Below are 23,811 nucleotides of genomic sequence, written 5' to 3'. Positions count from 1 at the left end.
AAGACTTACACAAAAAGCTATGAATCTCATTATTTAAAAATTAAGCATATAATGTTGCAGTGTAAGACACTGTAATAAAGAGTACTGTCATACTTCCAGATCATAAAACTTACATAGTTTTAAGAAAATCCCCAAGCTCATATATTGAAAAGGAAGGGAGAGAGGGAGGAAGAAGTGGAAAGAAAGGAGGAAAGGGAGAAAGGAAGGAGGGAGGGAGAGAGGAAAAGAAATGAAGGACGGCAGAAAAAAGTAAAAGAGAAAATAAAATTTTAAACTGAATAAAATATTGAAGAATAAGCAGAACCTACTTTATATTTCAGAAAATACCCTGATGTTAATAAAGACTGAAGGCAGGAGGAGAAGGGGATGACAGAGGACGAGATGCTTGGATGGCATCACCGACTCAATGGACATGAGTCTGAGCAAGCTCCGGGAGATGGTAATGGACAGGGAGGCCTGGCGTGCTGCAGTCTGTGGGGTAGCAAAGAGTCAGACACGACTGAGCAACTGAACAATGACAACTTTATATATTGAAAATAAAGCTGACTCAGAAGGAAAAAGTGAGTATTCCTTCCTGAAGAGCTCCTTCAGGAAGCCTGACACGAATCCACTGTGGAGAAATCAAACTTGCAATATGAGAGCATTTTGCTGGTTCCAATTTTTGATAACTGTGCCTTTTGTAAGTTTTATGACACAGAGAAGAAGAGTCATGAGCGTTTTGGAGCGTGCGTGAGCGTTAAGTCGCTTCAGGTATATCCAACTCTTTGCAACCCTGTAGCCCTCCAGGCTCCTCTGTCCATGGGATTCTCCAGCCAAGAGTGGAGTGGGTGTCACCTGGGAATCACCTGTGGACTGTAAAAAATTTTTTTTTAATTAATAAATGTATCATCCTCAGGAAGCATCATTTAGGCATCACAGCGCCCTAAAGGGCAGCACACTCCCAGTCGAGAGTAGACGAGGATTCCAGTCCTCGGAGCACCCTCACCCCTGGCTGAGTTCATTGTTCTGGCTCCATGAATAAGAGGCCATTTCAAACCTGTGTGCTGTGCTTAGTCACTCAGTCATGTCTGACTCTGTGACCCCATGGACTGTAGCCCACCAGGCTCCTCTGGCCATGGTGATTCCCCAGGCAAGAATATTGGAGTGCGTTACCATGCCCTCCTCCAGGGGATCTTTCCAACCCAGGGACTGAACCCCGGTCTCCTGCATTGCAGGCGGATTCTTTACCAGCTGAGCTGCCAAGGAAGACCGACACAATCAAACAATTTAAGGATTTGGGGATTATAAATTAGTGGCTCAAATTTCAGTCAGAAGGAAAATGGGTATAATGTGCTTCCTATAACTGGATCCATTTTGAACCTGTTGAAGAAAATCATAAGTACCTGGGTTGCACCGAGAGACTTCCTAAGCCAGAGGTCAGCTCTCTGCAAGTGAGTTCAAACACACAGATGAAAGCACTGCCGGCAGGGAACACCAGCCACCTTCCAGGAGGGACTTCCTACAGGCTAACGCACCTGCTCTCAGGGTACACAGTGTCCACACAGAGAAAGAGGGTGCTGCTCAGCGCCTTCCACTTCTGTAACATTCTGTCTTTGGGGAATGAAGACTATCAAAGTGACTAACTCTCCCAAATTGTCATACGTTTTGCATTTTGGTACATGTACCTCCTCTCTGAATCTTTACAGAACCACCCAGACATTCTAGCCACTGTCTGGGACTAGATATAATTATGGTAATTATGTCTACCATAATTAGGGAGAGGGTAAATGTGATTAAGCATTTATAGAAAGGAAAAAATGAAGCATAGACGAAGTTTTAAGAATCCGAAAATTTCAACGAAATTTCCAAAGAGAGAATTAAAGAGGAAATGATGTTCTTTCTCAGCCATCTAAAATGCTGAATTGGAAAGATAATGACTTACCAAAGTACTGACATCATCAGGAAACAGTCTGTTAATTTCTAGACCTCTTTTCAGGTGATAGGTTCATAGCATCCCAGGCTGGCAAACAGGGCCACAGCAAGAGGAAAACAGGATATAAAGTAATATAAAATCTTAACATAAAGAGACAGACTGAATCTGTGCCCAAGCACAGAGCCGTAAGATAACAGGAGCTGGTCAACTTGTGAACGCCAGGGGGATGATCGTGTGAGACCAACTAGACCAAGAGTCAGGTTCTGAGTATATTCAGACCTGACGTGAAGCAGACGTCGGTTCAGTTGTCCATCAGTACCATCAGCACAGACGCTCGAGTTCCCCAGAGAAAAGTCATCGTATCTGCACATACACACAAGTTTTCCCATACATTTTATCTTTTCCGTATCCTTTTTTTAACTTTTTATTTAGTCCTGGGGTATAACCAAGTAACGATGTTGTGACAGTTGCAGCTGAACAGTGAAGGGACCCAGTCATACATGCAGATGTACCCCTTCTCCCCCAAATTCCCCGCTCATCCAGGCTGCCACATAATCTTTAGCAGAGTTCCACATTCTCCCCTATACTTTAAAATCATCTCTAGATTACTTATAATACCTAATACAATGTAAATGATATGTAAATGGTTGTAACTGCAATGTAAATATTACGTAAATAGTTATCAACAGAATGTAAATGCTATACAAATAGTTGCCAGCATGCAACAAATTCAAGTTTCACTGTTTGGAACTTTCTGGGTTTTTTTTCCCCTGAATATTTTCGATCCAAGGTTGGTTGAATGCATGGATACAAAAGCCATAAGAGGAAGGGCTGACTGTGAAGGCCTGCTGCACAAATCTCTGATTAGGAAAGGATCAGGACAAGTTGATCTTGTTTCCCTGGTGGCTCAGATGGTAAAGAATCTGCCTGCAATGTGGGAGGACCTGGGTTCGATCCCGGGTTGGGAAGATCCCCTGGAGAAGGGAATGGCAACCCATTCCAGTACCTCTGCCTGGAGAATTGCATGGACAGAGGAGCCCAGTGGACTACAGTCCACAGGGTTGCAAAGATCAGACACAACTGAGTGACTAACAACAACAACATAACAAGATGCCTTGGGAAGGCTGGAGTGGAGGAGTGAGAGGTGGAACAGTAAGATCAATGAAAGGGCTACTGGCATAAAATAAGTACAAGTGATAAAGTCCTGAACAGAAGTGGCGGCGGCTGGAATGGTAATAAAGACATTAAAATAAGAGATGACTGTCTGATAAGGTGGAAAGGTAGGTGAGAGATGGATGATGAAAGTCCTTAAAAGTCAAGCTAGCAGTTTGGACTTGAACCTGCAGTTAACATGCAGCTTTTAAAGCATTAAGCAGGAGACCAGCACAATTTGTATTTCAGATCCATCATTCTATTAGAATAGGAGGCAAGCTGCAGGCAGGGACGCCAGTCAGAAGACTACTGCTGTCCAGACAAGGGAGGCTGAATGCTTACCTCAGCAGTGGGAAAGGACGGAACATGAGGGAACAAGAACCTACCCAAAGCATGGATGCGGGGCTTAGAGGAATGTATAGGATGCTGCCATGTTTCTGCCTTGAAAAGTCATGTGGCTGTGAAAGCCAACCACTGGGATGGGAAGGAGAAAGCACGGATGTTTAGAGAATATAGGAAGCAGTAACACAGGTGACCCTTGAACACTGAGGGGAGCCAACCCCAGCTCAGCCAAAAATTTGAGGATAGGGCTTCCCTGGTCGTCGAGTGGTTGAGAACCCATGTGATAATGCAGGGAACATGGGTTCGATCCCGCTCTGGAAAGATTACCCCATGGTGAGAAGCAACGAAGCCTGTGCTCAAAGTACTGAGCCCATGGCCCAGAGCCTATGCTCAAAACTACTGAGCCTGTGCACCCACAGCCTGCGCTCACAACTACTGAGCCCGTCCGCCCAGAGCCCGCGCTCACAACTACTGAGCCCGTCCGCCCAGAGCCCGCGCTCACAACTACTGAGCCCGTGCGCCCAGAGCCCGCGCTCACAACTACTGAGCCCGTGCGCCCAGAGCCCGCGCTCACAACTACTGAGCCCGTGGGCCCAGAGCCCGCGCTCACAACTACTGAGCCCGTGCGCCCAGAGCCCGCGCTCACAACTACTGAGCCCGTGCGCCCAGAGCCCGCGCTCACAACTACTGAGCCCGTGCGCTCAGAGCCTGCGCTCACAACTACTGAGCCCGTGTGCCTACAGCCTGCGCTCACAACTACTGAGCCCGTGGGCCCAGAGCCCGCGCTCACAACTACTGAGCCCGTGGGGCCAGAGCCCGCGCTCACAACTACTGAGCCCGTCCGCCCAGAGCCCGCGCTCACAACTACTGAGCCCGTGGGCCCAGAGCCTGCGCTCACAACCACTGAGCCCGTGTGCCTACAGCCTGCGCTCACAACTACTGAGCCCGTGCGCTCAGAGCCCGCGCTCACAACTACTGAGCCCGTGTGCCTACAGCCTGCGCTCACAACTACTGAGCCCGTGGGCCCAGAGCCTGCGCTCACAACTACTGAGCCCGTGCACCCAGAGCCCGCGCTCACAACTACTGAGCCCGTGCGCCTACAGCCTGCACTCATAACTACTGAGCCCGTCCGCCCAGAGCCCGCGCTCACAACTACTGAGCCTGTCCGCCCAGAGCCCGCGCTCACAACTACTGAGCCCGTGGGCCCAGAGCCCGCGCTCACAACTACTGAGCCCGTGCGCTCAGAGCCCGCGCTCACAACTACTGAGCCCGTGGGCCCAGAGCCCGCGCTCACAACTACTGAGCCCGTGCGCCCAGAGCCCGCGCTCACAACTACTGAGCCCGTGCGCCCAGAGCCCGCGCTCACAACTACTGAGCCCGTGGGCCCAGAGCCCGCGCTCACAACTACTGAGCCCGTGCGCCTACAGCCCGCGCTCACAACTACTGAGCCCGTGCGCCTACAGCCTGCGCTCACAACTACTGAGCCCGTGTGCCCAGAGCCCGCGCTCACAGCTACTGAGCCCGTGGGCCCAGAGCCCGCGCTCACAGCTACTGAGCCCGTGGGCCCAGAGCCCGCGCTCACAGCTACTGAGCCCGTGGGCCCAGAGCCTGCGCTCACAAGTACTGAGCCCGTCCGCCCAGAGCCCGCGCTCACAACTACTGAGCCCATGCGCCTACAGCCTGCGCTCACAACTACTGAGCCCGTGGGCCCAGAGCTTGTGCTCTGCAACCACTGAGCCCGTGGGCCCAGAGCCTGCGCTCACAACTACTGAGCCCGTGCGCTCAGAGCCCGCGCTCACAACTACTGAGCCCGTGGGCCCAGAGCCCGCGCTCACAACTACTGAGCCCGTGCGCTCAGAGCCCGCGCTCACAACTACTGAGCCCGTGGGCCCAGAGCCCGCGCTCACAACTATTGAGCCCGTGCGCTCAGAGCCTGTGCTCACAACTACTGAGCCCGTGTGCCTACAGCCTGCGCTCACAACTACTGAGCCCGTCCGCCCAGAGCCCGCGCTCACAACTACTGAGCCCGTGTGCCTACAGCCTGCGCTCACAACTACTGGCCCGTCCGCCCAGAGCCCGCGCTCACAACTACTGAGCCCGTGTGCCTACAGCCTGTGCTCACAACTACTGAGCCCGTCCGCCCAGAGCCTGCACTCACAACTACTGAGCCCGTGTGCCTACAGCCTGCGCTCACAACTACTGAGCCCGTCCGCCCAGAGCCCGCGCTCACAACTACTGAGCCTGTGGGCCCAGAGCCCGCACTCACAACTACTGAGCCCGTCCGCCCAGAGCCCGCGCTCACAACTACTGAGCCCGTCCGCCCAGAGCCCGCGCTCACAACTACTGAGCCCGTGCGCTCAGAGCCTGCGCTCACAACTACTGAGCCCGTGTGCCTACAGCCTGCGCTCACAACTACTGAGCCCGTCCGCCTAGAGCCCGCGCTCACAACTACTGAGCCCGTGGGCCCAGAGCCTGCGCTCACAACTACTGAGCCCGTGGGCCCAGAACCCGCGCTCACAACTACTGAGCCCGTGGGCCCAGAGCTTGTGCTCTGCAACCACTGAGCCCGTGTGCCTACAGCCTGCGCTCACAACTACTGAGCCCGTCCGCCCAGAGCCCGCGCTCACAACTACTGAGCCCGTGTGCCTACAGCCTGTGCTCACAACTACTGAGCCCGTCCGCCCAGAGCCTGCACTCACAACTACTGAGCCCGTGTGCCTACAGCCTGCGCTCACAACTACTGAGCCCGTCCGCCCAAAGCCCGCGCTCACAACTACTGAGCCTGTGGGCCCAGAGCCCGCACTCACAACTACTGAGCCCGTCCGCCCAGAGCCCGCGCTCACAACTACTGAGCCCGTGTGCCCAGAGCCCGCGCTCACAACTACTGAGCCCGTGCGCTCAGAGCCTGCGCTCACAACTACTGAGCCCGTGTGCCTACAGCCTGCGCTCACAACTACTGAGCCCGTCCGCCTAGAGCCCGCGCTCACAACTACTGAGCCCGTGGGCCCAGAGCCTGCGCTCACAACTACTGAGCCCGTGGGCCCAGAACCCGCGCTCACAACTACTGAGCCCGTGGGCCCAGAGCCTGTGCTCTGCAACTACTGAGCCCGTGGGCCTACAGCCTGCGCTCACAACTACTGAGCCCGTGGGCCCAGAGCCTGCGCTCACAACTACTGAGCCCGTGTGCCCAGAGCCCGCGCTCACAACTACTGAGCCCGTGTGCCTACAGCCTGCACTCACAACTACTGAGCCCGTGGGCCCAGAGCCTGCGCTCACAACTACTGAGCCCGTGGGCCCAGAGCCTGTGCTCTGCAACTACTGAGCCCGTGGGCCCAGAGCCTGCGCTCACAACTACTGAGCCCGTGGGCCCAGAGCCCGCGCTCACAAGTACTGAGCCCGTGTGCCTACAGCCTGCACTCACAACTACTGAGCCCGTGGGCCCAGAGCCTGCGCTCACAACTACTGAGCCCGTGCGCCCAGAGCCCGCGCTCACGACTACTGAGCCCGTGCGCTCAGAGCCCGCGCTCACAACTACTGAGCCCGTGTGCCTACAGCCTGAGCTCACAACTACTGAGCCCGTCCGCCCAGAGCCCGCGCTCACAACTACTGAGCCCGTCCGCCCAGAGCCCGCGCTCACAACTACTGAGCCCGTCCGCCCAGAGCCCGCGCTCACAACTACTGAGCCCGTGCGCTCAGAGCCCGCGCTCACAACTACTGAGCCCGTGGGCCCAGAGCCCGCGCTCACAACTACTGAGCCCGTGGGCCCAGAGCCTGTGCTCTGCAACTACTGAGCCCGTGGGCCTACAGCCTGCGCTCACAACTACTGAGCCCGTGGGCCCAGAGCCCGCGCTCACAACTACTGAGCCTGTGCGCCTACAGCCTGCGCTCACAACTACTGAGCCCGTGGGCCCAGAGCCCGCGCTCACAACTACTGAGCCCGTGGGCCCAGAGCCTGCGCTCACAACTACTGAGCCCGTGGGCCCAGAGCCCGCGCTCACAAGTACTGAGCCCGTGGGCCCAGAGCCTGCGCTCACAACTACTGAGCCCGTGGGCCCAGAGCCTGCGCTCACAAGTACTGAGCCCGTGGGCCCAGAGCCTGTGCTCTGCAACTACTGAGCCCGTGGGCCTACAGCCTGCGCTCACAACTACTGAGCCCGTGCGCTCAGAGCCCGCGCTCACAACTACTGAGCCCGTGCGCTCAGAGCCCGCGCTCACAACTACTGAGCCCGTGTGCCTACAGCCTGCACTCACAACTACTGAGCCCGTACGCCCAGAGCCCACGCTAGAAACTACCGAGCCCGTGGGCCCAGAGCCTGCGCTCACAACTACTGAGTCCGTGGGCCCAGAGACCGTGCTCACAACTACTGAGCCCGTGGGCCCAGAGCCTGTGCTCTGCAACTAGAGGATCCACCGCAGGAAGAAGCCGGGCCTAGCCCCCTCCTCAACTTAGAGGAAGCCCACACGCAGCAATGAAGATCCAGCACAGCCAAAAACAGATAAATACATAAATCTTAAAAAAAATAAATCTGAGTATAACTCTATAATCAGCCCTTTATATCCACAATTATGCACCCACAGCTTCAACAGACTGTATTTGCTTTAAAAACAATCCATACGTGAGCCAACCCCTGTGGTTCAAACCCGTGTCATTAGAACGCCAACTGTATTTCGATGCACTGAAATCCAGGTGACTACAAGATGTAGAAGCAGAAACATCCAATGGGCATCTGGATAGGCTTAGCCATGCTCAGAGCCTCTGCTGAAACACCTATATAAAAGGGAAGAGACAGGAATCTCAGATAAGGAAGTTAAGATTCATGGTTTTCTCGGGGTATATGATCAGTAGTGGGACCGCTGGGTCACATGGTAAGTTTTATCTTTAGTTTTTTAAGGAACCTCCATACTCTTCTGCATAGTGATTGTATCAATTTACATTCCTACCAACAGTGCAAGAGGGTGGATGAACTGAGAGTCTGTCATACAGAGTGAAGTAAGGCAGAAAGAGAAAAACAAATATTAACGAAGGTATATGGCATCTAGAAAAACAGTACTGATGAACCCGTTTGCAGGGCAAGAATAGAGACGCAAACACAGAGAATGGACCTGTGGACACAGAGTGGGAAGGAGAGGGTGGACACGTTGAGAGCAGTGCTGACCAAGTGTAAAAGAGACGGCTAGTGGGGCCTCAGCCTGGTGCTCTGTGATGACCTAACGAGGCGGGATGGGGGGCCTATGGGGAGGGGATATATGTGTACACATAGCTGATTCACACTGTGGTACAGCAGAAACTAACACAACATTGTAAAGCAATTACACTCCAATTTAAAATAAATTTTAAAAATAAATTATACAAATAAAAGAAAGGAAAAAATCAATTACACAAGCTTCTGGAGTGGACAGAAGGAGAAGGAATCATGAGGAATGGAGGAGCAACCAGAAGAGGAAAAAAAGACATATCTTCCTTTCAGTTAGAGAAAAACAGGAAGCATGATTGTAGCAAATAATGTACACGTGTAGGCAAGGGGCTAACACCTAATGTTGTTAAGGGTTCTAAGAACATGAAGGTTATTATCAGGTGACTTGTATCTACCAAAAATTCCTATGTTTAAGTCTTAAGTTACCCCAGTACCTCTGAATGTGATCTTCCTTGGAAACAGGGTCACTGCAGACATAATTAGTTAAATTAAGATGAATTCATAACAGTAGTCATTTATGGTTCTAAGAGTTGGACCATAAAGAAAGTTGAGTGCTGAAAAATTGATGCTTTCAAATTGTGGTGCTGGAGAAGACTCTTGAGAGTCCCTCGGACAGCAAGGAGATCAAATCAGTCAGCCCTAAAGGAAATCAACCCTGAATGTTCATTGAAAGGACTAATGCTGAAGCTGAAGCTCCAATACTTTGGCCACCTGATGTGAAGAGCTGACTCACTGGAAAAGACCTTGATGCTGGGAAAGATTGAAGGCAAGAGGAGAAGGGGGCGGCAGAGGATGAGATGGGTAGATAGCATAGCCAACTCAATGGACATGAATCTGAGAATAGTGGAGGATGGAAGCCTGGCATGCTGCAGTTAGAGGGTCACAAGGAGTCGGACACGACTTAGCGACTGAACAACAAACCAGAGCAGAGAGTCAGGCCCTAATTAGAGTAAGCCCCAAATTCAATATGACTGACGTCCTTATAAAAAAAGCTGGGGGGATTTGGACTCACACTCACTGAGGGAAGATGATGTGAAAACACATGGAGAAGAGGACCGTCTACAAGTTAAGGGAGGAAGTCTGGAAGAGATGCTTCCTTCTCAGCCCACAGAAGGAACCAAAGCTGCCAATACTCTGACTTCAGACTTCTGATCTTCAGAACTGTGAGACAATAAAATGTTTGTTGTTTAAGCCACCGACTTTGTGGGTGTTTTTCTATGGAAACTCTAGCAAACTAATAGAGAGGGAAAGTCAAGTAGAAAAGGAAGGAGGGGTGGATGAGGGTGCTTCAAAGGTTTGACGGGAGTGGAAATGTTTCAGCAGGAAACAGGTCAGCCACACAGTGCAAGACTGTGCACCACTGCCTCGGGTTCCAGCAAAAGAACAGAGACGATGGATTTATTTGCAGAGTGGTTTCCTCAAGCAGCTTTGGCAGCCACTGGGTAAGAGAGGAAAAGACGCCAGGTCAAAATCGAGAGCTGGCAGAGTAGATTAAAAGCGAAGTACAAAGGGGTAAGGCCATTGAGGATACTGTCAAGGGAGTGATATACCATGAGCAAACAGAAAGGAAATAGAGAAGGGAGGATCAGTTGTGGGCTGGAAGCAGGAGGCAAGGTAGGCAGAGGAGGGGTCCTCTGCAAACTGGAAGCCAGCATAGAAGAGATACAAGGACTATAACCTCAGCAAGAGGGCTAAAGAACCACTGTTACCAAAATTTAGTATTTTAGATGAGGAAGTCAGGGAAGCCTGAAGCTGCAACACTGTATACAACACATACATCATTCACAAGACACTGAGCTCCAGTAATGAAGACAGTTAGGGTGAAAAAGGAACACAAAGGCTTCTGCCACCCTCAAAGGATGGCAAAGAATCACCAGGAATATCTCCAAAATATTTGTACCTAACCCCTAGACTCTGGTTCACATTAAAAAATCACTGCCGTATTTATCACCTTGGGTACTAGAGTTATACCTTTATACAAAATAACGAAAGAGGGACAAGAACTGGAAACTGAGATCAATGTACAATGCCCCATCTAGCTCCCAATCTGGGTTGGCTGAATCCATGGGTGTGGAACCCCAGATATAGAGAAATAACTATAAAGTTGACATGGATTTTTGACTGTGTGGGGGTTCAGAGTCCCTAGCACTGGAATTGTGAGTATAGAGGGAGTGTATCTCAACATAATAAAAAGCATATACAACAAGTCAAAGCTATCATGCTCAATGGTGAAAGCATTATCTCTAAAATCAGGAACAAGAAAAGGACAGCCCTTTTCACCACTCTTACTCAACAAAGTACTGAAAGTCCTAGCCAGAGCAATTAGGCAAGAAAAAGAAATAAAAAGCATTAATGGAAAGGAAGTAAACCTGTCACTATTTGCAGATGACATAATACTAGATATGAAAAACTAAAGATTCCACCAAAAAACTGTCAGAAGTAATAAACAAAGACTTCCCTGGAGGTCCAATGGTTAAGAATCAGCCTGCGAATGCGGGGCGCATGGGTTCAATCCCTGGTCCAGGAGAATTCCACATGCCTCAGGGCCACTAGACTCATGTACAATGACTACTGAATCCATGGGCCACAACTACCAAAACGTGAATGCCCCGTGGCACATGCTGCGCAACCAGAGAAGCTGAGGCAATAAGGAGCCTGCACACTGCAACCAGAGAACTGCAACCCGAGAAACTAACTGCCCTGCTCACGGCAACCAGAGGAAGCCCACACAGCAACAAAGACCCAGCACAGCCAAAAGCAAAAGTAAATGATTTTTAACAAGAAACAATAAATTCAGTAACGTTTCAGGATGCAAAAATCAATGCCCAGAAATCTGTTGTTTCTATATACAAATAATGAACTATCAGAAAGTCAAATTAAGAAAACAATTCACTTTACAACTTAATCAACAATTTTAAATATCAAGGAATAAATTTAACCAAGGAGGTGATAAAAATCTGTATACTGATAACCATAGGACACTGATGAAAGAAATAAATGGACAGATATTCCATGCTCATGACTGGAAGAAATAATTGTTAAAATGTCCATATCACCCAAAATAGCAAATAGAATCTAATTTCACAATTCTCATAGAAATAGTGTAAACAATTTCAAAGTCTGTATAAAACCACAAAAGACCCTGAATCGCCAAAGCAATCTTGAGAAAGAAGAACAAAACTGGAGGCATCATGCCCCTGATTTCAAGCTACATTAAAAAGCCACAGTAACCGAAACAGTCCGGACAAAAAGAGACACATAGATACGTGGGACACAATAGAAAGCCCAGAGACCAACTCACACATATGTGGTCAGTTCCATGCAAAGGAGCCAAGGACATACCGTGGGGAAAGGACTCTAATAGTGTTGGGAAAACTGGGCAACTGTCTGCAGAAGAGTAAAGCTAGACCTCTCTCTTACCCCATACACAAAATATAACTCAGATGGATTAAAGACTTGATTATAAGACCTGAAACCCTAAAACTTCTAGATGAAAACACTGGCAGGAAGCTCCTTGACATCAATCTTTACAATCATTTTTGGACCTGACACCAAAAGCAAAAATAAATAGCTTCTGCAGAGCGAAAGAAACTATCAGCAAGGCATATCAACAAGGCAACTGGATTACAGAAAGAACTGCAAAGGCAATCCACTGAACGGGAGAAAATATCTGCAAATAGTGTATCTGACAAGGGATTACTATCCAAAATATATAAAGATGTAACACAGTTTAACGGCACAAACCAATCCTATTCAAAAAATGAGCAGAGAATCTGAACAAACGCCAGAGAAGACATACAGATGACCACCAGATGTAATGTAGAGCCCTGTGACTACAGTTCATAATACCGTACTGCACATTTGGAAGTTTCTAAGGGAGTAAATCTTAAAAGTTCTCATCACAAGAAAAAAAAATTCTGTATCTGTGTATAGAGACATATGGATAGAGACTTATTGTGATTACTTTGCAGTACGTACAAACACAGAATCATTATTGAAACTAATACCATGTACTATAATTTAATAAAGAAAGAAGGAAAGTAAGGAGGGTTAGAGGGAGAGAGGGAAGGGAAAGAAAAGGAAAAATAAAAAATTCTTCCAAAGAAAGCCGCATTTCTTTTTCTCCTCTTCCTGTTCAAAGTCAAACATTTACACAACCTACAGACATCCTCTACATGAATAAGGGACTAGCCACCACACTCCCCTCTCTAGGCATTCTAAAGAAAGCCACTCCTTGAGATAAAGCGCTCTCCAGCTCAGGAACACAGAGTAAGGAGTCGCCACACCTCATGAATATCTAAGAATCACACCCAACCCAGATTCCAAGACTCAGATCTTAATTGGATTCCAGTGGACTGTTTGAGTTCCCCAACTCCTACAGGAAAAGCGGAAGACCATGAAAGGAATTCAAGAAAATTTCTGCCATTATAACCTGAAAATGATCATACAAAAACTCAGTGACTTCTTGCTTACGTAAGCACCGGTCTAGTACTCCTTTCTGATCTTGGTAAAACTAATTTTATGTTGACGGTTTTACAGAATTCTATGCTGCACTGACAGATAGAAAGCAACTTGAAGATCACTGTCTTACTGACTGGTTTGACAAATGAGAAAACTGAGTCCTCGGTAAAGTAAATACCTGCAGAAACAGCTAGGAAGTGGCAAATGAGAGTCCATGTTGGCTGGCCCTGGGATGAACTTTCTCTCCATTTGCCACATATATTCACTCATATTCAATAGATATTTTTTGAACATTAACCACATGCAAGACACAGAGGAACTACAAAACTGAACGCAGGCAGTCATTCCTTCAGGGAATCTAAAAAATGGTGGTTTTTAGATGGTAGTTTCACAGTCTTAATATGCAAATCATCGCATGAAGTCTTTGAAATTTTAAGGGACTATCTGAAAATAATTCTCCTCATAGACCTAATACTTACCTTTGAATTTAATCTTTTCATCCTCCTTGTAGCCCTTCAACTACAGAAGGCAGATGTCATGGTAAGAGCATCAATGATAACAGCAATAATGAAGACAAGGACAATGACAAGATGAAATATAAGACATTTGCTATGTGCCCGTGGCTATTCTGGAACCTTTATACACTTAGCTTATCTAATCCTCCCAATATGGGCTTCCCTGGTGGCTCAGATGGTAAAGAATACGCCTGCAGTGCAGAAGACCTGGGTTCGATCCCTGGGTCAGGAAGATCCCCTGGAGAAGGGAATGGCAACCCACTCCAGTGTTCTTGCCTGGAGAATCCCATGGACAGAGGAGCCTGGCAGGCTACAGTCCATGAGGTTGCAAAGAGTCAGACACGACTGAGTGACTAACACATACACAATCCTCCCAATAACCTTAGGAGGAAGGTACTATCTCATCTCTATTTTATAAAAGGCCTGGGGAACGGAAGTTGATTGCCCTTGAAAGGGTGGTTGATTTGGGGCTGATGTTCAAGCATGTCTTTACTAACCCTGTCTCCCAGGCTCCTGGCCCTGGGTCCTCCCCTGACTAAATGAAAATCACCTGTTCCCCCACCCCGGACCTCAGCTCCTTCACCTTTGAAAATATGAAGTCAATCACCTGATTTCCAGTATCATCTCAAGATGGAACATTCTCTGATTTACTGACTTAAGGTATCTACCCAATCTCTTTCCTTTAGCAGGTGAAGAAAAATGGCTTCATACAAGTTAAGGGTAGGGATTCCCTGGTGTCTCAGTTGTAAAGAATCAACCTGCCAATGCAGGAGACACAGGTTCAATCCCTGATGCCAAGGAGCAAATAAGCCCGTTCAGCACAACTAGTGAGCCTGAGCTCAGAGTCCACCTGCCACAACTATTGAAGCCCCTGCACCCCAGAGCCTGGATTCTGCAACAAGAGACGCCCCCTCAATAAGAGGCCCCTGTACCACAATTAGAGAAAAACTTGCGCAGCCAGGAGGACCCAGCACAGCCAAAACTTAATTAATCAATTAATTATTTTATTAAAAAAAGCTAAGGATAATTTTGCCCCAAATTACAAAATGCAGACCTTCAGCTGTGCAGAGGTTTGGGGGGAAGGCAGCGCATGAAGTTACAGGTTTCGCTCATACATCCTTAACTTCCAGCTAGGTTCCAGCCTCAGGTGTATTTTGAAAGCTGATGTCACCACCACGTGGCAGAATAACACACAATCATTAATGGTGTTTAAACCAGACAAAAGGTTTTTTAAGTTTCTATTAAAGATTAGGGGTCATCTGTAAAAACAGTCAAAAACAGAGGTTGAAAAAAAAAGTAGGATAGACTATATGGGCTATAGTTTGGGGGCGGAGGTTGTTTTTGTTCGTTCTTTACATGAGAAAAGAGGCAAGGACATTCATTAGCAGATGTAATTGAATAATAGGATTTGGGAGGTTTTTCCTTCTCTTTTTCCTTATTTCTTTTTTTTTAATGTAAACTTAAATTACCTCCATTATTAGAAGGGAGAGCTTTCTTTATACAGAAAAGGTGCTCAATATTCTCACACTGATTTCTTCGGAGAAGAAAGAAAACACTCTCCGGAAAACATCTTGGTAACACTGCAGAAATTCCAGAAAGACAGGTTTCAAGGAGAATAGCATTATGACCCACTACAGATGGGAAAGAAAAGGCTCCTTTATTGCTTCAGGTCTAGAATCACTAAATTTCACAGGCTATTTCAGGAATGTTGGCAGGGAAAGTTGCTTTGGAGTCCAGGGACACGCAGCTTTGTAGAGCTGCTGCTGTTCAGTCACTCAGTCGTGTCCGACTCTTTTGCGGCCTCATGGACTGTAGCCCACCAGGCTCCTCTGTCCATGGGATTCTCCAGGCAAGAATACTGAAGTGGGCTGCCATCGCCTCCTCCAGAGGATCTTCCCGAACCAGGGATCGAACCCGATTCTCCTGCATTGGCGGGAGGATTCTTTACCGCTGAGCCACCTGGGAAGCCGTGTGTAGAGCTGGACCCAGTGGGGAAAAAAGAACAGGTGCAACAGACAAAGTGTCAGACAGTGAGAGCCAAATGTCTCGGCACCTTCCAGAAATCCCGGTCTGGTGCAAGTTCTCCCTGAGTGCCCCCGTCCCACACCACAGCCAGCCACATGGCCAGGGGAACCTTCCATGAGCTCGTGTATCCTTTCCTCTCTGAAGCACTGCAACACAGGGAGGTCGGGCAGCCTCTTTCATGGAATCAGCAACTGTTAAATCAAACCAAACCACAACCAAACTCATCTATTCTTCCATCAGGCTACAGGATAAGTACATTGTGTAGATACATATGTGTTCATACATAAACATACTATATATATGCGTGTGTGTGTGTGTATGGGATAGGCTACCCACTCCAGTATTCTTGGGCTTCCCTGGCGGCTCAGACGATAAAGAATCCACCTGCAATGCGAGACCTGGGTTCGATCCCTGGGTTGGGAAGGTCCCCTGCCAGAGGGCATGACAACCCACTCCAGTATTCTTGCCTAGAGAAACCCATGGACAGAGGAGCCTGGCGGGCTACAGTGCTTGGGGTTGCAAAGAGTCAGACACAACTGAGCACATATATACATATATATATACACACACATGGCCCCCTTTACAACATGCATCAATGACAGTGGCTTTAGATGGCAGCAATGAAACACTTCACTCTACAGAGCTCTTGAGAACATTCTGGAAACGCGTTATTTGTCTGGTGATTCCCACAGATACTATCAAAAATTCAGAGAGAGCACAACTGAAAAATTACATTCAGAGTGCTATTAATTACAGAGGAACCCCCTGCCTTTCTGGAACGAGCTTTGTTGCTACTTTGCAGCAAGTAGATAAAGACAGATCTGGTAGGCAAAGAATAGGAAACCTAGAACAAGAGAAGACAGCGCCTCCTTTGCGACTCTGACAGACAGTCTGTGGCGTCAACACCGAACCCGACCTGCCAACAGCTCCAGACTTGCCCTACCACACACGTCACACTGGGCTTCCCCAGCACCACCATCATCAACAAAGCAACAAAACAAAGCTGGCAGGAGCCTTGTGTTTGCTTCTTAATTTCAAAAGACACAGTTCTGTTGATTGATAACAAAATTCAATCTGAACAGTTATTTAAAATTGGAAAATACACTGTAACTAAATAAAAAGATGCCATCACCTGTTTTTTTGTTTTGTTTGTTTTTCTAAGGCATTTTTTGATTGTTTGCTTCTAAGTGCAGAGTTGACACCTACAAGTTTACCTGGCAGTAATCAAACACTTCTCATGTTAGATAAAGAAATTTAACCTACCTCTTCAAAGGTGGTGTCGTCTTTCTTCAAGGCTATAAAATAAAAGGGGAAAGGAAACAATTATTGTGAAACATCTCCAAGAGGCCAAGTATCTAAGTTCTAAGAAAAAAAAAAAAGTAGTATGGTGTTTCCATTTCAGAAAGTAAAATTGTACCCCAACCACAATGTTAAGATACAAATATGAAAACTGCAAATGACAGAACTGCACAGCATGCACCTTTGTGAAGCACTTTCATAAATACGTAAATGAAACTACACTCCCAACTATGGAAAAGAAGTAGGCATATCTTTCCTCTATTTCTCCTTTAGTAGAAAAATGTTTTAATCAAAGTATGAAGGAATCAAAAAGGAATCTTAAAGAAATTTCCCCTTAAACTTCTGTTGTTTGCTCGTCTACCATTATGCAGGGGGTGGCTGGACCTCCCAAACCAATTGTCAGAAAGATACCGACTCTGCACAGGGCCCCACATGAGATTTTCATACTGAGAGAAGTTTAAGTTTGATGATGAAAGATAAGAAGTGCAAAATAAGCACTGCAGAAACATAATTCAAACATTTTCAACATAACTCTTCTAACAGGGTATCACCAAAGGAGACAATACATTTGGAGTGTTTCATAGAAACAAGCAAATACTTGAAATTTACTTGAAATATTCATACCCTCAGAACTGGCATTTAATTACTCTGAAGAGAAAGAGAAGTATTTCATGTTTAGCTGACAAACACCTAGGTCCTTAAATGCTACAATAATTTGAATGTTTGAGATGAAAAAGAACGCACAAAGGAGCAAATTTAGCTGAAATCATGAGTTGGAGAAACGTTTCAGATGTACACAATCGTGCATAGGGGCTTACTGGTCTATACTCTAAAGTGCTATTCAGACTGAATAGAGTAGAAACTAGAAAATCTTTAACACCCAGACTGGACTATTTCCTTCTTGCCACCTAAGTCTTACCAGTTCCTCCAACTTTCTGGATAAAGGGCTGGGATCTATAGGTAGAAAGAAAAGGAGGTAAGAGAAGGGGGAATTGCAGGTGTATTTTCTAAGATATAAAGAGCAGGAAGCCAGATAATCTCCCGTATACACTATTCTCAAACCCAGGACACCACAGGGGAGAATATTTTGAGACCAAGAAGTCTACCCCTTCACTGAACACTTCATTACTAAATTGACACCTTGCATTGTTTCTTTTAAACACTGAATCCCTTCCCTGAAGAGCAATTAGTGGAACAAAAAAGACCAATTAAAGTTGTCTTTACCAAATATTTATCAGGTCACTGATGAAACTCTGACCTACACAAGCATACAACATCTCATTATTGATTACATTCCCTGATTGTCATTAATCATTCATGTAAATACAAACCCACAACTGTCTTCAAGGATATCATGGGATAGCAAGCATATTACACTTTTCTGGGTTAGCAAAGGGGCATATATTAACCCATCTAACAAAATCAGATATTCTATTCAGTCCTCCGCTCAGACCCTGCTCCCTCCAGAAGTCTTTCCATGATCTCACCAAGACTAAAATGGTATCCCTCTGATGTTCACCAACAGAAAATGATGCTAATCTTCCTGGTAGAATTTGTCAATGCTCATTCATTGGCCTGTGTTCTCTTAAAGTCTTTGAGGGACAGGAGCCGTATCAATGGTCTCTGACTCTGAACACCAGCACAATACCCAGCACACAGGACGTACTCAATAATTATTTGTGGAATTAATGAGCTGTACTCCAAGGGCAAAAGAATAGCATCTTACCCTTTGAGATGCATTAAGTTTTGGCATATGCAAACCAGGTACTATTGTCTCTTATGAAAGAATCATAGATATAAGTTCCATATCAGTTTTCAAAGTGAAGTCTTTTGAAACTGCATGGGGAAGGGGAGGATATGGTGCAATAGTTCAATTTTGCATGTGAATCTTTAACCTTACATTTCTCTTTTTGACAGAATGGATTTATCAAGTGACAGCTGGACTCTAAAATTACACTTACAGAACAAAATAACAAACCCCCAATTTCAACGTAACCACAGCCTCTTCCTTTTTTTCAGTTATCTCACAAACTTCATCTTTTAAAGAAATGGTGTACATAGGGTTCATCTCAAATATCACAGAGTATAAACTTCCTTTCTCAGGGAGATAATCCAAGTTAAGTGTGAAGAAATGCATTCAAACGAATATAAAGAAACATCAGTTCAACCTTAACCTCACATTAGGTATTACAGAAAGCCTTTCTCCTTCTAAGCAGTCATCTGAAAATAAAAGAAACAAGGAAAGAAAAGAGGAAATGGATTTTAATATTTAAACAATCAAGTTCCCATTTGTCTCTGTTTATGCTAATTTTTTTAAGAAGTGAGACAACTATAGTAATTCCTAATAAGTGAACACGCTAACACTATTTAGGAAAAGACCGTAAATACTCACTACTGAAATCAATGGATGACTTTGAAATTCAATTACACCCATCTTACAAAAGAACCATAGGTGTGTCAGTCCCTGGCAAATGTCATAAATTAGAGTGCTATGGCTTGAAAGCCAGTGTGTTTTATTAGACCTTTTATAATAGAGTAATCTCAGATCAGCTGTATTTGAAGTGGGTACTGACGAAGTTGGCCGATCTTGCATGTGCAAGTAAATTAAACATTAGCAATGTCACTGATATATAGTTAGAGTTATTATTAATCTTTTATAATAACGGATTATTAATCCATAATTAATGAAAATCACAGACTTTCAAAAACTGTCCTCATTTTCTGTAGATGATTACTAATTTCTCACGGCTAAACAATGATACTATATGTTTTACCATATAACAAACTATACTTTTGAGTCATACTAAAAAAGCAAAATAAAGTCAGTATGTTTATTTCAAAACCCATAGTAGATTGGTTAAAGGGAATAAATATACTGAGATGTTGAATTACTCAGCAGGAATAAACCATTCACTCTTTGATCTCCTCAAGAAGTACCAACTGAAGAAAGGAAGAAGATAGGATAAACTGAGAAATCAGAAGGAACAATAACAGCCTCCAGTATCAATCTTCACCATGGGACAGATATTCACTAGACAATTTATGTGTTTTATCTGATCTAATCTTCATAATGGCCTTAAGAAAACTGACAGATGAGGACTCGAGGATTTAGGGAAATTCTGCTAGTTGGCCAAAGTACACAGCAAGCAACAGAAATGGGATTCAAGCCCAGATCAGCCTAACTCCCAAACCCATCCACGTTTCAGGTTAACTCTACTATCAAGTCAATGGCCACTTCTTTTCTCTTGCTTCCCACCAGAAGATCCATGTGTCAGGATGTTGTAATCACCAACATAACACATTAGGAACATCTATGGAGTCTTCAATCCCACACAACACAGGGCATCTTATGCGTTACTTAACTAAGTACCAATAACAAAGGAGCTTGAAAAGCAAGCTCAGAGGTGAGGGACCTGTCCAAGGTCACTCCACTAGAACCGATGACACTGGAGACCCCAATCCAGCTGACACACAGCCCGTACCTTTAATCTATGCACTAGGTAATCCCACAGCAACGCTTCAACTCAACAACCTTAAAAATCCTTAAACAACGGGATCGATCTCTTTGCCTTTTGGTTTTGCAAATAAAACTTTAAAAAATATGTAGATAACAAAGACTTCTCTTCTGTAATGCTACTTCTAATGAATGTCTTGAGCTTGGTGTACAGAATCACTTAACCCTCTTTATATCCTTTTACAGTATTCCAGAGTGAGATTTGCTATTCAGAAACGTGACCCTCCATCAATACAAGAAATAATCAGTTATGTTCACAGCACTGTACTGCTTCTGAAAAGAAGGAGGTAAAAATCTACTACAACTTAGAAGATATTTTCACAAGAGTTGGAATCAAAAGGAGTTCCACATCACTAAATCTCTGTAAGCTATAAGATCCAATTAACAACAATATCACATTTGCCAGCATTGTAGTTAATCCAAATTTTACTGATTGTAGATCAAAACCTTGAAATTATTTAAACATAAGGAATTTTTATATTAATGTCCTTGGCTTCTTACTGAGATTCAATTGCAATGAATTATTTAACACAAAACTGGATGGGTTCCAACAGAGTCATTAGCATTAGTAAATATACACTTAGTGCCTTTTAGAACAGGGCTTAATGGACTCCAGAATCTGCCTCTGTGATAGTTTGGGTCAGGGGCCTCAAACATCCTTCTTAATAATGCACAGGACTCAACACCTTGCTCTCTCACACTCTTCTTGGCTTCAAACTTCATTTGAATGCAAGGACTCTTCATAGGCATCCCTAACTCATAAAACTGCAAATACCCAATACACAAAATAAATAAACCAGGGCTAAATATTGGTTTCATACCATAACTTTATGGTCATCTTGGGAAAGTTTATGTATAACAATATTAAATTTTTTAAGTTAGAAGACAACAAAGAAACCTAGACTAAAAACATATTTTGACTTGAGGGAAGTTTGCATATTTCACGATGCACTTATACCACTATTTTTAAATGAATGGATGGAAGGACAAGGACAATACTCATATGCACTCCACGGTTTTAATTTAAGGCATGAAGCACCTTCGTTTAATTTCCATTAACACCTTCATTAACATGGGTGACATGTTAAGTGAAACAAAAGGCTAGAGGGACTCTAAAGGCTTCTTAGGGACTCTGAAGTATTAGTTTTAGTACCTGTACCATTTTCCTGCTGGAAAGAGTTGCCTGTGTAAATGAAAGTTAAGATGTTAGCAAAGGTAGCCGCCGTTGTAAGGTAAAGGGGGGTTTTATGGCCAAACCTAGAAATCGAACCAACCCATTCCACGTGACACTGCTGTCGCCCTGTGATAGTCTGCGACACGGATTTATTCTTAAATGTCCCAAATATTTCTCGGTCGGCTATCTGTCCGTCAATTGGCCGGCTGATTTAAAGACAATAGCCCTGGAGCGCTAGTATATGGAAGAAGTTTGGGAGACTTACTCCTAAAATGTTCAGACAGGTTCACAGAACGCATTTCTCTGCAGCAATGGAAAAATTCAGAGAACTCGGGACTCAACAACCAAATCTCGCTTTCGAGGACCCGAAGTACCGAACAAAAGATCCCAAGGTATCTGTCCCACTTTTCGTTAGGCTGGATGTTAAACAATACCATGGCACAAATTCAACATTTCACCAATTCCCAAAGTTAAATTACTGACTAAACACCCAATACCAAGGCCTGAGGGGTGGGGGGAAAAAGTGACCCAGGCGGCCGCGCAGCTGGGAGCGCAGTGGGGGCCGGACCGTGCCCTCGCCTGTCCCCCGCGGGCGCGAAGGCAGGAGCGCTAGCGGCGAGGAGAGGGAACCCAAATCGTAGGCTTACGATCATGCACAAATGAACCCTCGGATCATGAGGGCAAGAGGTGTCCCTCCTTTTTGTCGTCTCCCTCCCCCAGGTCCCGGGCACTGTTCCCCCCACCCTTCGCGCGCAGCGCACCCCACGCCAGCCCCGGGTGGCCCCTGAGCCGCTAGTGCCAGAAGTGCGGGGCCGAGGGCGCCGGGCCGGGTGCCCGGGACAGCACGCCACTTACCAATGCGGCTGAAACTATCCGACAAAGTTCTCCGCAACTTCTTCATCTTGCCGATCTTCTCGGCCGGCTGCGGCTCAATGAGGTCGCACATCTGGGCGATACGGGGCTCGGGCAACTTCCCCAAACTGGTCCAGAGCGCAGCGCAGACAACGGCGAGGGCGCGCGGCGCGGCGAAGGCGGCGCCTCCTCCGCCTCCTGCACCTCCTCCACCTCCTCCTCGGGCCGGGAGGCGAGGCGCAGGGCTGGGGAGGCTAGCGAGGAGCGGCAGGCTCGGCTCGGGCCTGGGCCGCGGCTAGACGGGCGGGGGCGTTCTACGTGGTGCCGGGGGCGGCCGCGATTGCAGCCGCCGCCGTGGTGGCCCCGCGCCGCGCCGCCGCCGCCCAGCTCATTTTCCCTCCTTTGTAACCGAGAGAAGCGCGGCCGGCGGCGGCGGTGGGGGCGGCGCGGGCGGAGGCGGGGCGGGGGCGGGCCGGGGACGAGATGCGGGCGCCCGGGCTTGGGGGGCGGTCGCCGAGCGCGCGGGGCGCGGGCGGGGAGAAGTTCTCAGCCCCGAGTTTCGGGCGCTCGGGAGAGAAAGCCGCGGCGCAGATCCGCCAGCCGCCCCGCCCTCAATCCCCTCCCGCCGCCGCCGCCTCGGCCCCGCCTTCCCTCTGGCGCAGGCCCCCGGGGCGCGGGACCCCGGCGCGACCTCGGCCCCCGGCCCGGAGCCCACGTTCCCTGCCGCCCTCCCCGGCCCGCTCGCGCCCCCGCGCGCCTCCCCCGGCAGCCAGCCGGGCCCGCGCGCTCCAGGACCCCGGCCGGCGGAGGAACGCGATCGGGCAAGGCTGGGAGCCGGCCGCCGCTGGGAACCCGGTCTCGCCCTGTGCGGAGGCCCCGAAAGGAAGGGGGGTGAGCCTGGATGGTTTATTACAGCGATTTTGTCCCTGCCGCGATCGCCTGTGAAAAGAGCGGGGTGGGTAAAGGTGGGGTTGGCCGAGATCGCTTCCTCCCGGTCCGAGGAGTGGAAAAGCCTCGGGGATGCACCCAGGTTTGACGGTGACTTTTTGTTTTTTCTTCAGTTTTGACAAGGAAACTGTGAAGCGAAAGAACTAAACAGGAAGGTGGGCCCGTTTTTTAGGAGAGTCAAGTGCAAAAGCAGAAGCTTCAAGTGTTAAACTCCCCAGGCGGGGCAGGGCTGGTGGTCTGTTCCTTTCATCCCCCGTCACGCTGAGTGACAGACGGTAATGTAGACGCGGCTGATTTCTGATATGAATACCCAGTTCTATAGTAAGTAGCAAGCAGAAGGCCTTAGTCTATCTACCATTTTTAGAATATGGTTCTAAATTGAAAGGCTTAGAGGCAAAAAAAAAAAAAAAACATTCAGACCT

General features: G+C 47.3%; 1 protein-coding gene across 2 annotated transcripts in view; it reads right to left on the bottom strand.

Annotated features, from left to right (window-relative positions):
• Nucleotides 1-22,875, bottom strand: part of CDK14 (cyclin dependent kinase 14) — a 638,693-nt gene extending 615,818 nt beyond the window's left edge. The window contains exons 1-2 of one of the 2 annotated variants that reach the window (XM_043873241.1): nucleotides 22,445-22,875; nucleotides 16,866-16,897 (exon numbers count right to left, since the gene is read on the bottom strand). In XM_043873241.1, the coding sequence (XP_043729176.1) occupies nucleotides 16,866-16,897; nucleotides 22,445-22,535 (123 nt within the window). In that variant the 5' untranslated portion in view covers nucleotides 22,536-22,875. The remainder of the gene's footprint in view (nucleotides 1-16,865; nucleotides 16,898-22,444) is intronic. The other variant, XM_043873240.1, reaches the window with a different exon arrangement.
• Nucleotides 22,876-23,811: the final 936 nt, after the last annotated feature.

This window comes from Cervus elaphus, chromosome 18, assembly GCF_910594005.1.
Source record: "Cervus elaphus chromosome 18, mCerEla1.1, whole genome shotgun sequence".
NCBI classification, from domain to species: domain Eukaryota; kingdom Metazoa; phylum Chordata; class Mammalia; order Artiodactyla; family Cervidae; genus Cervus; species Cervus elaphus.
The sequence above is the reverse complement of the archived record's forward strand: the minus strand, read 5'-3'. Positions and strand labels throughout refer to the sequence as shown.